This window comes from Fopius arisanus, unplaced genomic scaffold (assembly GCF_000806365.1).
Source record: "Fopius arisanus strain USDA-PBARC FA_bdor unplaced genomic scaffold, ASM80636v1 scaffold00121, whole genome shotgun sequence".
Classification (NCBI taxonomy): Eukaryota; Metazoa; Arthropoda; class Insecta; order Hymenoptera; family Braconidae; genus Fopius; species Fopius arisanus.
Window position 1 is genome coordinate 264,292 of NW_011887860.1, and position 17,349 is coordinate 281,640.

At 37.8% G+C, this 17,349-nt stretch overlaps 1 protein-coding gene across 1 annotated transcript in view; it reads left to right on the top strand.

Annotated features, from left to right (window-relative positions):
• The window catches only part of RhoGAP100F (Rho GTPase activating protein at 100F), a 77,827-nt gene that overhangs the window by 35,143 nt on the left and 25,335 nt on the right, over positions 1–17,349 (top strand). The window contains exons 7-13 of the mRNA XM_011313446.1: positions 340–351; positions 1,084–1,330; positions 7,519–7,785; positions 7,934–8,092; positions 9,011–9,174; positions 9,713–10,061; positions 14,611–14,829. Coding sequence (XP_011311748.1) covers positions 340–351; positions 1,084–1,330; positions 7,519–7,785; positions 7,934–8,092; positions 9,011–9,174; positions 9,713–10,061; positions 14,611–14,829 — 1,417 coding nt within the window. The remainder of the gene's footprint in view (positions 1–339; positions 352–1,083; positions 1,331–7,518; positions 7,786–7,933; positions 8,093–9,010; positions 9,175–9,712; positions 10,062–14,610; positions 14,830–17,349) is intronic.

Consider the following 17,349-nt stretch of genomic DNA (forward strand, 5'->3'; position numbering starts at 1 on the left):
TTCTGCAATAAAAATTATCCCGGAATTCATTACCTTTTTTTATTGATTAATTCTTGAGTAATGAATGCCTAAAATCAGATAATTAAAGAACAATTAATGCAATTTCACTTCAATGTTATTCACTATTCAAAGATATCTGGAGCGATTAGAAATATTCCTAATAAAATTACAAAAAAAATTTCTTTTTTTCCAATACAAGCTGTTCCAAATGAATTCCTTTTTTTTTGAAATTCAAATGATCTAAACTGATTCGAATACATTTGTGCTTACACCTCAATAACGAGATCTAATGAACTAATTCCCGGTGTCCTCAATGAATGCTACATTTTTATTACCCAGGATTTCACGAAGGTAAATAATGAAAAACAAAAAATCAATAAATTAAAAAAAATGCCTGATAACGAATAACTAGACCTCGTTAAATCGTATATTATTTATAATCTTCAATATTTGTATAAAAATTCTATAAAAATGAATATTATTAATCGACCTGTTTGTGGTGTGTCACCCTGATTTTTTATGTGAGCCAGATGCTTTCTCTTTTTTTCCTTATTGGATGACCAGTTTTCATTGAACTTTTTTTCATGTATATTTCATTATTTAAGTTCACTGCATCGTTTTCTATCCTCTGTGGCATTCTTTGTGCTAATGAGTATTTTTGGTGATGATACGATGACGATTGCAAGCATCGTATGCTGATAAAATATTTCCATCGATTAGCATGAAAGCGAAAATGTTCATTAATTGAATAATAATCTCAGGAACCAACAGATCTGACAAAAAAAAATCCTCCAGAAATTATTTATAAGAAAAACACATGAGCAGTATATGTCCCGTTCAAATCATTCATAGTTGACTATATAAAGATAGTCTGTATTCAATAATATTTAATTATGCGAGACTCTATTTTCGTATTTTCTTTGAATATAGCTCAAGAGGGAAATGATTCTACAATTGATAATTTCTTTGAAAAAATGCCGTTTTATGTGGGCAAAACACCAAAAATACTCGAGAATCTTTAGATAATTTTGCGAAATACTTTGAGCCAGTGGGTACATATTTAAAATAACTTTGGTGATATAGGTTCACTCATTCTACACGGGTCCCGTGATGCCGACAAATGGCACTCGGAGAATGTCGGCTGGTACTGGTATGCAGACCATTGGAACACGGCTCACAGGTCAATCACAGGGTTATGGGTATTCCCAACATACTCCAAGTGGACGAATCATGCCGAGAAGTGGATCAGATCAGCATTTACCAAGAGTGGATTATACAAGTATCACAACGCCTGCGCGGCACACACTTCTCAGATCAAGTTTGAAAACAGGTTAGTTCATTTTTTATCTTTCAATTGATGAAAATATCTTTAAAAAATTAGGGGTCAATCCGATAGAAATTGGAATTTATCTTGCGAGCTTTATATGTTGGAAGCATTACAAAGAAATTAACGTTTGGCAATTGCATTAGTTGGCGTGAGAAATTTAATATTCTGATTCAAAAATTTGAATGTTTTGGAACAGAGCAGTTATTTGTTTCTTAAAGCGTACTAAACTCGTCGTAAACTTATGAAGATATGATTGGGGCGTAGTCCACATGTCTTTTTGGGGAGAAGAAGACGTAGACCCAATTCGTTGAGAATACTAGAAGCTAGTTGCTCGTTGATTTTGAATATCTTTAAGGTTGTTGTCGCGAGAGAGTCAGGCTTAGAATTTACTACGCTCCGGGTTGATCTTCCGCTAAGCAGAGAATACGAGTTAGAATATAAACTTTTGCGGGTGTACAGTTCCACTCGACTCACGCACACAAGAATCTACCATGCATGGATACATGTACACACAGTTAACGCTAAATCGTGCCGATCGTGGCAACCGCGCGCAGCGTGTCTCTGTTTTCATGTCTCTCTCTTTCTCACTCAATGTATTTGTCATTGACTATTCCAAATAGATTCGCGCTACGCGAGCAAACAGCGTTGTTGTCGCGTCGCGCGCAACAAACCCATGCGCTCCGCCCACTGGGAGAAATAATGCTACTTTGAAAATTTATTACTCTACTACGAAACTGACGATCACTTTCTTTTTTCTTCAGTATATTGGTGGTCACTATTTCTACGCTCTGTGTCAATTTCATCAAAAAATGTCGAGTGGTTTTTTTTTTTAATAAAAACGGTGAAATGTATTTGAACCCATGTTAATTCAAAAAATCATACCTCAGCTCAGAAACTGACGATTGGTGTTTTATTGTGCTCATTTCGGAGGGAATTTTAAAGCTATCTATAGCCAATATTTTAAAAAAATCTGTCGAAAAACGGGTTTACACGACAACAACCTTAAGAATCTGATAACTCTGGTTTACACAATTTGGCCTTTCTCGTCGTAGGAACTATTTGTTACTCGAATCTCCTTGTTATTGAATGTAGAATCGTCCTCAGGTGAAGTACTGTTGCTACGTCAGTGAGGTTGTCCCTGCATTTTGGCTTTTTTTTTGTTAATTCTCGAATTTGCAGCGGTGAATTTTTTAGTGAAAGATTGTTCTCGGAAAGGAAAAAATACTTATCTGTAACGAACTTAACGTTTAGAAAATTCTTTTCACCTATGTTAATCTTGTGGTGCTCATTGCTCAGTGTCCAGTGCACAAATTTTTAAAGATTAGAGCATAAGTTCAACGCGTCCACAAATTAATAATTTTCTTTCCCTTTTCTAATCAATTTATCTTTCTGGAATTTCACGTCTCAAAATTCTTCAAATTTTCCAAAATTGACTTTTCTTTTAAAACCCTCAATCCCCGTAGTTTCCCAGAATTTCTCGAGTCCTCCGTTTCCTTGTTTCGTCCTAGTCCCTGGTGTGGAGTATCTCCATGGGTTCTCCATAGACCTCTAGGATTCGTTTACAAGTGATTCTAAGGATAGACCTCTAGGATCTGTTTACAAGTGATTCTAAGGATAGACCTCTAGGATCTGTCCGTAAATACTAACGTCGATAGTGAGTCGGTAAGCTACGACTTGCGCTACTGTTACCTTTTTCATCTACTCTGTAGCAATCCTTGACTTGTAAACAGCCTGTTGATTACGTTCGCCCTCTGTTCGTGATGGCGGAAGACTTGGTGGCTGTTCCGTAATTCGCCACTATCTCTCTCTCTCCTCGTGTTGCCCTTCTCCCACTACAACAATCTCCCCTGGTTTTTTTCGAACCTCTGGATTTCAACTAAAAAATTACTGTTTACGCTCAGATAGAAGGCTTTCCTTGGCTAGTTTCCTTGTCACTTTTGAGATGATGCTACGTTTCCCCCTATTGTCGGAGTCAGTGACAAACTTATGGAATTGATAGAAAGATCTTTCTAATTGCCTAAGGCCTGCTTTATAAGTACCTATAAAACTAAAATAAGAGATAGTAAGCAAAAATGAAACCTATATCAGCCCCAGGCAGAATTTTGAAGTCACTGTAGAGAATCTTGTTTTTCTTGCGGTACCCACTTATCAATAGACTTTTGGTGTTTTGTGGGGGCCACCGACAGCCCCACTCACTTTCTTTTTGGATGAACCATAACCTCGGTGCCAATTCTGTAATTTGCTTGTTAGCGTCGGCTTTTTAATTGTAAAAATGGACTATTGCAAATTTTTGTAGAATGTTAGAACTTATTGCCATTTTACACAAACTTATACGGATATGCGGAAAACAATATATTTTAGAGTCAATCTAACCTACCGTAGTGTTTTAACCTCAATAGATCGCCATTTTGAGGCAAGCGAGCATGACGCAACGAAACTCACACAACCCACTCGCTAAATGAATGATATTACGTTTCCGAAAAAATTGTTATCATCAAACTAATAAAGATACTGATCAGTTATATTTTCGTTACGTCGGTATAATTTGATGTACACCACATGACTCATAGTTTCTGAGTGATATAAGCCCGGTCTCCTTCCACCAAACGATTAGTCTCAGTCAACCCCACTACACTGTCTTTGCCCCACGTGTACGTAGCTCAAATGATAAATTCTAATAAAACTTTTTCACATTGAACGTATTTTTTTCAATTTATATTTTTTACTTTTCCACTTTTCATTATTGTTCCTCCACCGCTAACTTCTAAGCTTGATGATGATATGACTTTTCTCCCCGGCAGGAGCAAAGTATACACTTTCCTCCCGTTACACGAGAGGGAATTCTGACTTAGCTCCTACGCCGAGGAGAAAAATGATGTACTCCCCACGGCAAGTAAAATAAAGGAGCTTAGCCACGTACTTACCAATTCTGCCCGTAAGCAAATCTTCTTTGCTTTACCACCGCCATTGACTAAGTTGTCTTGCGGCCGTTACTCCTCTATCGGGACCGGTAAAAATGGATCGGGGAGGGAGATTTGAATTGTAGTAAGTGTAGGGTTTTAAACTATTTCGTTGATGAATTTAAGGTAGGAATTTTTATAGGTGGGAGCGGTCAGGAGTTTGACAAGGTTGTCGGGTTCTCTGTGGAGTTTATTTGGAGCTTTGACAAGCACCGTAATTTCCCTTACATACAAAGGACAGTACCAGAGCACGTGAGCGAGTGATTCAGTTCAGCTGCAAGACCAGAGTAGGGAGTTAAGAATATTCTTCCTGTCTAGGCTTTGGTTTAAATTAAAGTGATTCGATCTTAGTCTGGAGATGATGGATATCCGGAGTCCTCCTATGTCTAATTTTTGAAACCATGGTGGGTGCCAGCTGGTGTAGTATTTTTGTAAGTATTGGCTTGTCAGTCAACTGATTCGTTCCCAGAGATGCCTATGTGGAAGGGGATCCATCAAAATAAAACCTCCATGTCATTGATAGATAGGAGTGACCAGAGTTCGAGGATTTGATAGATGATTTGGGAGGTGAATTTGAGATAGAAGTTGGTGAGTGCTAAAAGGACGCTCTGGGAGCCCGATAACATTAGGATTTTTTGTATATTGCGCTGTCTGACTTCTTCCACGACATTGAGGATTGCGAGGGCTCCAGTGCTGAAGATTGAAGCGTATGATAATATTTGTCACTTTATTTCGGCGTTGAGCGAGGCGATGAATGCTGCGGAACCAACGAATGAACCGTTGTGGGTTTTGGATCCGTCTGTGAAAATTTGAGTATGTAGGTTAAGATTTTCGGAGCGAAATTCGGCTAGCAGTGCCGTGTAAGCATTACTGGGTCGATTTTTTACCTATGGAGATATTAATTGGAGGTGTGGGGTTGATGAGGCTGAATGGGAATTAGTATGGGACTGGCTGAATGTAAGTATGAATTTTGACGGTTCGAATATGGTGTATGTTTGTATTCTTTTTTTCTAAGACGCGGTGGAGGATTAGAAGTTTTTGAAGGAAAGGATGCTGAGAGATGAAGAATGAGCGCATTATGTAGCGGTCAAAAAGTTGAGAGATTCTATGTGAGAGAAGGGGTTCTGAAGCTTCTGTCAATATGACATTTGCGGGGGTGGAGTTGCGATAACCGATTGCGAGTCTTGTTGCAGTGCACTGAAGCTTGTTTAGTTTTCCAAAATCACTGTAATTGAAGTCGTGTGGCAAGTGGCTTCTGGATTTGCTATAAGTACAGAGGAGTCCACCGTAGAAAATGAGGAGGATGCGGGGATCAGCATCGTAGTCAGTGTTTCTCAGATTTCATCAGAGAGATGATTTTGGTTCCTTTGTGGGTTACCGATTTTATATGGTTACAGAAGCTAAGCCTACAGTCGAGGTTGATGTCAAGGAATTGAGTGGATTCCTCAGCAACGACTGCGGAGTTTTTAATGCTTATGGAGTGTTCAAGGGGGTTGAAGTGTTTTTTGGAGAAGATTATGAGGTGGAATTTTTCAAGGAAGATTTCTAGACGCTTTGTATTCAGAAATTCTGATATTCTGTTAACTGCCTTTTCTACTGGAGATAAGGAGAGTTCGAAGCTGCGGTTACGGAGGTAACCTGAGCATAATTTATTGATTATTATCTAGACGATTTTATCGAGTCCCGAAGAATTCTTTGTCAAAAAACGGATTAGATTCAAAAGGTATGATAGGGGGTAAGGAGGAGTGGTACTTTGAGAGAAGATTCGGGCAGAAGTCGGCTATGAACTCTCTCACATTTGCTGTAGACTCGTTAGCTTGTTTGGGTAGTTGGTTGTGACGATTTTTAGACCATTTGATTTGGTTCCAAACTATGTTAATGGGGTTGTTTCTATCTAGCACGGAGTTAGCCCATTCCTTTATTTTTTCCTTTCCGATTGTAAGTTTAGTAAGAGCTGATTGTTTTTTCATGGAGATGTAGTTTTCTTCAGTAAAGAATTTTCTAAATGCAGTAGTGAATTTTCTTCTCAGAGCTACAGTTTTTGAGCTACCTGCTCATTCCGCCAGGGAGCTGGTGGGTAGATTTTTCTCGGATTTTTCAGGTTTTTTGTGTGTGGAGGGTTTGGGTTTTCACTCTGATGAGTCAGGAACGGCTTCCATAATTTTGATGATAAACGACTTTTACACTTGGTTTGATGATTTACTAAATTTTAGTCAGTTCAATCACTAGTCACTTTGATATGGTGGCGGCATTTTCTAACGCAGGAAAAGTAATGGAAAATTGAAATTTGCATATATCACAAATGGAATGAATTATTCCAAATAATAATTACTAACTGAAATATTAATCTATTGTTTATTAGCACATAACTATGCTTAAATCTATGTAGAGAATCGTCCAGGATTTTCGCCTTCTTTTATATATGATCTTGCAGGTGCATCTACAATTATTGCAAAAATTTTAAAGTGAATCATTTTATTGTTCACTAGCAATCCCTATCGGCTCAATTTTGTCGACTCATTAACAAAGTCCTCCTAAAAATCTCGCAAATCTCGATCGGTCGAGTAGTTTTCTAAATATCGGTAGTTATTCCTGAAAAGTGTTTTGCTAGTATCTGAGAAATCATACGATTTCCTTTTGTTTCTCTTGAGATGTTCGTCTCAATGAGCTTTACTAATATACATGTGGTCCTACAAAATTTTCGAGATATCTCAATTTGTATGTTTTGCTAAGAAATTTGTTGTGCTGGCTCTCTGATTTAATAAAAAACAACCTATCAACTTGAAATTTGGCAGAAAGTTTCCTCCTATGGCCACAATGTTTCGTATTGCAGATGGGCTACATTGCATAATTCGTTCAGGAAATATTCAAACTTTGTATCTGAAACGATTTTCTCAAATATCTCCAAAATAACTCATCCGATTTCATTTTTCATTTTTCCAAAATATTGATGACGTTGTTACCTATCTAGATCAATCAAAGAGATGTACACGTTGGGAGAAGAATATGAACAATTTCCGTTCTCCTGTTTTTTGAAAAAATCGTTGCCGGAATAGCTTCCGATCCATTCAGAAGCTTATTACCAATTGTATTGGTAGGAATGCTGAATGAGAAGAAAAAACTAATGCATACTGTAATCGTTAAATATTTTATGGGCAGTAGGCTCGACCAACTGCTTGTTTTTTCTCAATGTATGTTTTTTTCTCAGCAAGCGAATTTGGCATGTTTCAGGTTCTTCAGCATTAAGATACAGTACTAGATACAGCGCTCAAACCGATGGTACATCGACAGGGCAGAGAAGTCAAAGTCAATTTGGTACCCTTACAAGGCGTCATCGTCCGTCCCTGGATTATGCATCAGACACAGAAGCAACATGTTCAAGCTCACCAAGATCGGCATACTATTATTATCGTCAAAATCTACGAGATCAACCACCGCATAGTGCAGTATCACATCTAGCAACCCTTTCACGATCCCAGATTGGTCACAGTTCAGCTGGTAAAATGTCTAAATTATTCATTCTGAACTAACAACTCTTTGCATAATTAATGCCGGGAAAAAATTAATTTCTTCAAATTCAAATGAATAGTGAAATTATGTTGTATTAATTTCAAATAAATGATAGAAGTATTTTTTTTTAATCAAGGTCTGAGAACAAATTCACTTCCAAGAAGTGGTAGGGCATTGCCACAGCAGCCTAGTCTTAGGACGGGTCTTAGTACTGTTGCTTCTGGGCTTATTGATCAGGAGGACAGCGATGGCGCATTGTCGGCACCCGAAATGCCTTCTATAAGAAGGGACAGAGGTAACAAAGGAAAATTGAGATGAGTACTATCGACTTTTGTGTTTGCTATTTTTATTTCTAATTTATCCAAATTAACGAATCAGTGAATTGAAGAAAATTAAGCCGCCACAGATTTCATGAGAAGATCTGCATGGTGCATTTAGGACTTTCCGAATTAATTATGCAAAGCTGATTCTGCAGTAGTATTATTAACAAAAGGATCCATCCAGATAAAAATTATGCCTTTTCTTACTACTTCTCGCGATTATTTGTTTGACATTGGATTGAGACATTCTATGTTTACAAACTTAGAAACTTATAAACCACTATCACTAAACGTTGCACCCACTGTTGTGCGGAGAATTTACTTGTGTGATGTTAATGTCCCTGCAGCTTTTTAAATCTACGACAGTCGATAGCAAAAACCGCTGCAATTATAAAACAATTTTTCCTTTCAAATGAATGTATGAATATTTCGGGAGAATTTTTATTTTTCTTTAATTATATATGTATTTTGCGTAATAGATGAATTTCAATCATTTATTTGTAGAGATTTACACTTCAAATGCGATTATTTACAAATTACCTACAGCAGCCATATTCGGACAGTTATCCATCGAAATGTTTAAAACCTCAAATTTCATTATTTGCACACTTAAGTCGATGTTAGAGCCTTTTATATTTTATTATTAAATATTAAGGATAGTCGGGCGAAATGGAGAGAACTAAAAAATGCAATCAGTGCTATGAACCTTTTTGAAGATATTAAGGCCCGGGTGGATTATCTGATAGATAACAATTTAGTTCTCTAATTACTATGATAGAAATAGGTTTACGCGTAAAAAGTCTTACGCACAAAGTTAGCTGAAAGCTCACTCTCGGCAATTTATGTAAAAATTGAATAAATTTAAATTTCAAATAAATACCTTTGACTTTTAGGAAGGATACCCTCATCACCAAGTGTATTCACTTCTGACGAATATCGAGCGTGGTTGAGCCGAACTCCTAGCACCAGTGCACTTTACGAACAGATTAGGGCGACGAATAACAGACCACCGAGATACACGTACAGTGCAGAGAATATTCACGCAGCTGTCAATCAAGTAAGTTTACGAAGTTCGAACTTTATAAATTGAAGAATTTGTCAATTTGTAAAGGCTAAACAAAGCTGAATATTTATGAGGATAGTCAAAGTTTTGGTAATTATTCGGACGATTCACGCCATTTCACCCGGTTCCGGGCAGATGAATCACAGAATCTTAATTAAAAAGATCGACAGTAATTGCCTAGCCTCAATGCAATTTCTATGCATATCGATGGAAATGAAAATCATAAAATCAATCATCTTCAATGAGTCTCTCAGTTGTCTTGGATAACTTAATCTCCTCCTGGACTCCTTTTGTTTCCGTTAACACGATCAGCGAGTGGATAATATTCACTTATAATACAATGAGAGCTTCGAAATCATCGGATATTTCCTTCCAGGGTAAAAAATCACGAGCGTGAAGTGCGAACCGTAAAAGTAAAAAAAAAATTAAAATTGATAGAGTTTTGTCAATAATTTTGACGGAATTGTTGCACTCAACAGTTTCCAATTTATTAAAATTTTGTTTTTATTATTTTCTTTCTTCCGCTTATCAGGCAGATTATGGGACGTACGGTGGATATCGACCTCTTTCAAGTACTCTCGATCGTCTATCAACAAGGTCAGCATCAGCACAACAGGTAAATCTCGCTAATTTGCGTGCTTCCACGGCTATCAGCTCAACGGGTCACCGGCCAGGGTCAGGACCGAGACCAGCATCAGTTGCTTCCAGTGCTAGATCAGCATTAGCTAGTCAAAAGTCATCATTAAGCGCCGCAGCTAGTCAGCGCGCAAGTTCAGTTAGGAGAATCAGAAATTTATTGGAGTTGGAGCAGACGAGGAATATTCCAACACCAACCCCAACGAGAACTCAGGATCAAAGACTGCTAGATATTAATCCTGCAGGTGAATCACTTCAGCTCAGTGGTAATGATTAATTTCAGTAGTTCCTTTAATAGTGTAAGATGGTAACTTTACAGCCACATGATAAAAAGTGCCTTTTAATTGGAAGGATGAATTTTCAAAGAATAGTCTTTTTTTGCCTGTATTTCCGAGTAATTCGATGAAAGTTATTATTTAGTAAACCGATGACGGCATTTAAAAGGATGGTTGGACATTAAATATTAAGGCCCGAGTGGACCATCTATCGAAAGTCATCTTTTCTTAGAATTTGATCTTGTTAAACTGTGTGCTGAGGGAACCACTTGAATAGTTATAATAAGATAACGAAAAAAAAAGTAAAAATTAGTGAAGAGCCCTAGATTGCCATAGACACTGCTATAGACGAATGCTAAGCGGTGTATTTAAAAAAATTTTTTTGTAAACTGGGTAGATCCGTTTCAATCCATATCGCCATTTAGCGCCCTTCAATCATTTTTCCGCTTTTTTCGTTATCTTTTTATAACTATTCGAGTGGCTTCCGCGATACAAATTTGATCCCAAAATTTAATATATTTTCGGCTAACAAGATCAAATTCAAACAAAAGATGACGTTCGATAGATGGTCCACCCTGGCCTTAAATGAAATAGTTTTAGTTTTGTTGTTGATTTTGTTACGGGTAATCGGGTGCGACACAGGGAAAAAAATGCAGTCAATACTATGAGCATTCTTCAATGCACTGATCAATTCATTAAGCAAGGATTTGTAAAATTTCAAATAATCTAGGAGCCGAAGCATATTAGAAAATCTTAAACTTACTAGTTATATATGAGTTATAATGAGTCATTAATAGGCTCTGTATTCTTCACGCTTTAATCTTATGGATGAACACTAATTTCTAATTTTTGTCCGCTATTACTCTGCTCCCAGGCTATGTGAAATTTTCCATATCGCGGTTTGAAAATTTATCAATGTATTAAAAAATTTCCATAACATTGGCTCTATTTTTTACATCCTCTCTCCTTGGTCAGATTATCTTTAAGGCCCGGAGGGAGTTGCTGCGAGTCCTCTCACTTTGGATCATCCTTCCTTGCTTGCAGCATGGTTATTGGAGGATGCGGCTCAACATGGGCACATTCACATTCCTCTCATTTTGCGAAAAACTCAAAAAATCGAAACACCACGGCATTGTAGGAATTTATTTTCTATTCCCGTTACCTTTCTCCAACGGCTATAATATATTTAATAATTGACTCAATAATTGGAGGTGAGGGCGGTGCTAATCACCATTCGTATTAACACTTTAATGGTGAGGTGGGTGATGTTCGTTAATTGTCATGAGTATTTCATCCATCGCATTATGATACTCAATGGTATGTTTAAATAAGTACTCACAAAGATATCCATGATGATGGTCCGTTATACTGCACTTGCCCAGTTCACACAAATATCCTGGAGATCAGCAAGATGTATCTTCACCCGTAATCTCGATTACATGAGAAGTAAAGGACAACCACTACTGAAAGACGTGTTGGGGGGGGGGGGGGGTGTAGGGTAGAAGACATTAGGCTACCCCATCCTGGTATCTCTTTGGGTAGTAATTGACCGCAGACGCGTTTTTCCGACTATAACTTCTAGTCTGAATCTACTAAATAGTTCTAAATCCACTAAACAAACTAACTAACTAACTAACTGTTACTAGTGGCGATCTTCTACCTCACGATTTCTCAGATAACGCGGCTGAAAAATTATGGCCTCAGATGTGACTATTGTGACTATTGTGTTTTTGTAGTACCTATGTTTACGTTTAAAGATATATTAATTCCGGATAGATTGAAGGGACGTACTTATTGCCAATTCTTCAAGTCTTCTTTCGGGACTAAAGACAAATCAGATATGAAGTTATTCCTTAGTTTCCAGAAATACTCATCAATTATCTTTTATTGTAGCAACGATACAATGGCAGTAGATAAAATTCAGTAACAATATATTTTCCCAGCTCCTGCGCCTGATGATAACAAAAATTTTGTTAAAGCCACGCCGTGGAAAACAGATCAATCTTCCCCACATGCTTGCCATCCTCGCTTTCGGCACGGCGTCAATCAGGCGTCGGCTAGGCGTTGATATTGTGGTTGTTTTCCACTTGAGGAATTCGAAGTTGCTACCACTACCCCACTGTTGTCCTCAGCAAAGTTAACGGTGCCTCCTTCTTGCCCACATATCACAGCGGCTAAACTACTGCTCCTATACCTTCATGGTTGATGGGCTAGAGGTACTTACCCAACGCATCTAGTATGTAGTGGGGATGGTAGGATAAAGGCTCGTCTGCTGGCTTCTTTTTTCATTGGAAGTGGGACTAATCTATGCTGCTTCCAGATGACTGGAAGGGTATTGATCTTCAGGCATTGTTTCTTTTTGTCCTAGAAAAATATTGCCATTGCGTGAATGACCTTTTTTTACAAAAATATTCAGGATCCTGTCTAGAGCAGCCTTCCAGCATGAGCTTCCATCGTAGTGTTATTGATCGATCTTGACGAGGAGATGATTGTTGATCTATCCATCGCCAGCTTCCATCGTAGTTTTCCACGAAGAGGTCTCAAGCGACCTCCGAGAAACAGGCAATGGTGTAGGCGAAATGTTAAAGAGTCGAACTGGGAAGGGCATGGTGGTAACGAGAGATTTTCAATGTTCTTCAGGGGTGGAATGACTTAAGAAGAGGTAACGATTGACTTAAGCATTTGCATCAGGTATTAATTCTTGACAAGTTTTCTGCGGTTATATATTGTCATTTAGAATCTTTGTCTTCCCGAATAATGATAACTGAAAGAAATGAATCTTTTGAAAATAGTTATGGCCATCAACTGGAATCAGGCTAATTATGAGGATGCAAATACTTGTTTACAGTATTTACTCATGAAAGGGAGCAAGTCGGTTCACATTCACAAATCTTGGTTACTCTTGGTACCATGAGATGATTTATGAATACGATTCGAATTTGTTGGAGTCTTGTGGGTTAAGACGAGGAAAGATCGACTTATCTATAAGAATATCCATGATTTCATTCTGCATGTTCTGGAATTCCCTCCTCATTGAGTTCTCACTTACTTGGTTGATGGCGGCTTGAATGTAATTCTGGAGAATCATCATCATATTTGTCATCATGCCCGAGTTCTTAGTTCAATAATCGAGGATTTTCAGATTATTTGATTCGACAACTGAATCATTGACGAAGTCTCTCGTTTCCGATCGATTCTCCGTCTCAAGGTTCTCCTGTTGTTGTTGGAAAAAAATCGCCAACTCAATTTCCATACCTGCGATGGCAAGTCGGATCTCCTCTTGGATCCCCAGCTGTATGCCAGCGGTATCAAGGACATCTAGGAATGTCTGATTCCTCATCCTGCGAGTGGTTTTGGAGTTGAAATCTCCGACGTTGGAAGTATCCATTTCCATCGCAATAGAATGTAAAATTCACTCGTGACCACTCCTGATACCATTGGAAAATCAGATTCGGATAGTAATTAAGTAGATTTATTAGAAGTGGACGTAAACGAATTAAAAGAATTGATCGAAGTGAAGTGACCTGTCAATGACTCAAGAAAAGATCAAAGGTAGAATAATAAGAAGAGGCGATCGTGTTTGAACTTAGCTTAAAAGGAGAAAGGAACAAATACGCAACAATATATTTTTTCTATTTTTTATGATATAGTGTCCTCTGTACATTAGTACTCGCTTGCACACGTCTTCGTGGTTTCTATCTGCGTTAGTCATCAAATGAATTTACAGACACGTGTGAGCTGATCCTTTAAAAGTCCAGAGGATTGGCGCTCTTATTTAACACAGGGTCCTCCGTTACAACTGTTTTTCACTATGCTCCTACGCATTTAATGAATATTATCTCGATCGAGGTTTCATTTGAGTATAAATTCTTCATTCGTTTGTTCTTCGGTATTTAATTTCATTACGTGGTCCCTAAATATATCACTGTCCGACTAGCCTTGGCACAATGATGGCCAATGATAATCATGATACGTTACCGTGACATGAAGGTGAACCCAGTGTCAACCTCTAGCTGAGTCCAACCTCAATTCGAGATTAATCCCCCTTTACATTAAAGTCAAGCTCATCGTCGAGCTAAGGGTGACTTATTATGAAGCTAAGGTTTATCCACGAACCAACTCATGCAGACTATATTTTTGCTACATTTTTTTCTGAAATGAACAAAAATCTGTTGACTTCAAGTTTCACTCTACTTTCACACTACAAATACAAAATTAAATAGAGAGAAATTTATAAGAGATTATTAACCCCCTAAGTAACAACTAAAATTATATTTATGGGATGGAACCTTTTTCGCAATTTTGATGATGAATATCTCAAAAATGAGAGTGTAGCAAGCCTGAAAATTGAGGCCGTCGTTTTCCAATATATGCAAGAACAGATGCATACCTACAAAAGACAACCGCTTATAGACAATACAAATTGTGCATGTTATATGGTTAGTTTCATGCCTTGGTAAAAAATTGACAGATTATAAATTCGATGCCTTAGACTTATGTTTGATGATTAATTTTACAGAGTTCCTCAAGTATAAGATAGAGAAACCACCGACTGTTGGGACACCTAGCTCAACAAGTTCAATATTGAGTTCTCTCGGTGAAACTGCTGGTAGTGATTTCTCAAGTGGTATCAGCGGTTTACTTTGGGTCCATTTACTCGCTGGTCGTGGTTTACGTTCCACGACATCTTCCTCGGCGGCCACAACGCCTTCCACACCATCTGGTCAGCCTAGTTTGGGTAAGATTTCCTCTATTTTACTTTTCACTAATGAATGAACTGAATATTTTCAAACCTGATTCGACGGTCTTAGCTAAGTCTCATATTTTTGGAAAAATTTTAGGCTTTATGTGTCCATGTGAAAAAGTGACATTTCAGATATATTTGTCGAGAAATGATATTAAAGATATAAAGATATCAACTGTAATGATTTATCGACGTTTAGTTAATATTCTGGTCATTACACGCGTTCATGTGGCTGGTCGATTATAATGACCAACGATCAAACATATGCAAATTTAACGCACGAAGTGTATCATTATTTATTATTTGTATTAAAACTCCGGGAACGGTCAGCAGCTGATCCAATTCTTAAAGATGTGTTTAGGGCCCCAGCCAATTTTTAGCAACGCAATCCACGCAACATTTCAACAAACCAACCAATCGCAATCATTGCAACTTACGCAACGTTTCAACAAATATTTTTCGTTGTTTAGAGTAATTCGTAATGCATGGTGGAGAAAGAATTTTTTTTAATAAAAATTATCAGAGTTCGATATAGCCGTAAGAAAATTTAAAAGTCACTCGAATGCTATACATGAAATGATAGATTTTGTCAATGCTATATATCAGAATGTCTGATTTTGGTTCCGGTGATTGAAATGGATAACTCTTTAATAGTAGCATGCATATAGATTTGGATACGTTTCGATATGTATTAATCCATGATATCGAAATCCATATGCATGCTACTATTAAAGAGTTATCCACGTTTTTAAATAGGATAACTAATTCTTGCTTCGTGAATGTTTCTGTGTCCAACAGCATTTTCTTAGAACCAGTTAAAAGTTATTTTTGCAGCATCACTGATTACTTCGTTATCGATGGATTGTATAATCATGAAGTGCTCATATACAATTTGCTTATGTGCTATTTGTTCATCTTCGCACTGTATCTCCTTAAGTGACCTGAATAATATATTGTTATTTCGTGCGTGCGAACTAATTGGAAAAGTTTAGATTTGACAATCTGTAGTTGCTTCCTGGAACTGGCCAATGTCCCTTTTGCTCCGCTCTCTAGGTGTGAAACTCTTTTGTTAATTTCCTTGGCATCTTAAGCATCCATAGTCCCAAGTAGTAACTTGGCTACGGAACCTAGACCGTAAATGAGTTGTGAGTGGCATCTGTTATTTTCGTAAAACTGGTGATCCATCCCTCCACGATGAGATCAAAGCTATGGCCCCATGAGCCGGCTCGGAAGCAAAAAAGTTTTACGCAGTTTCAATGTTCTTGAAGTTGATTAGCTCTTGCTTGCCATGACGAGAAGTCCGTAGTTGCAGCCATGGACCAAGCTTGGTTACTCGGATGTAATTTCCCAATTGGTTCAAAATAAATTCTAGGGTCTGGACAAACTTTTCAATTATATGTCTCTCCCCCCGTACTATAATCACCATGCTTTCTAGCATGAGCAGCTGGAGAATAATTGCAAATTTAAATGGTGTGATAACACGCAAGGTTTTTGAACTTGAGTTTTTACGTGTCAGTTCTCCATTGATCTGAGATACTCGAGGCCCCTCGGTAGTTCTCCTGGTGAGATACGTTGATTTAGACAAAATTTTGCTTCAGTCGATTTTGAAGCTGACAGCTGAATTTCTTTAATCTTTTTTTATGAGTCATGTCTTTGCCCCTGAATTTGCTGGAAATAACGTAGGCTCTTTCAATTTTTCTCCTGTTAGCAAAATGATTTAATTTCTGCAGGTGGTGCTGGTGGTATCGTACGTCCTTTACTGAATTTTGAAGCTTTCCCTTTTTTTTCGAAGGTTTGACTTTCATGATTTCAGAAGCTAAGGAAGCTAAGGCTTCCTTTTTCTTCCTTTTTTCAGTTTTCTTTTTCAAATTTTCATTCAAATTATTTTGCTTAATATATGAATTATCTGTTTTAATCAATGCTGGTGGAATTTTTGGTGACTAGCGATTTCCAATCGTTTTTCCAGTTTTCAACAATCAGTGGCCTCATGTCCTGAATATCGGCAATATTTATACACTGTTCCAAAAGCATTGACGCTGCATCGTTCGGATACAACTGGTAATGAACTACGTGGCACGTGTGAACTGCGACAATCTTGTTGCGGCCTACGGGCGGCTGGACGATCGGTTATTTTCTCAAGAGGGTGACCCCCAAAACTGAATTGACCGCGACCAGTTACGTCTAAACGGAGGCCAAAGTTAAATGGGCTCGTATTGTGTGGGATAAAACACTGAAGTGTACCATGCTAGGTTACGCAGGAATTCTGATTAGTGAGAGAATCGCGCAGAGATAGAGAGGAAAACTTTCTATTGATTAATTTAGGACTATTTATTAGGGTACTAAAATACAGGATTGTTACAGCAATCCAAGATAAAACCGCTCAATTTTGATGGGAGAGATAGGTAACACTGAGGTGAAGGAAGGATTACAATTGATTCAAGACTTACAGTTGATGATAAACAGGGAAGTAGAAGGTGTGCACGATCACTCAGTCGCGCTGCGGTGGACTCGGCG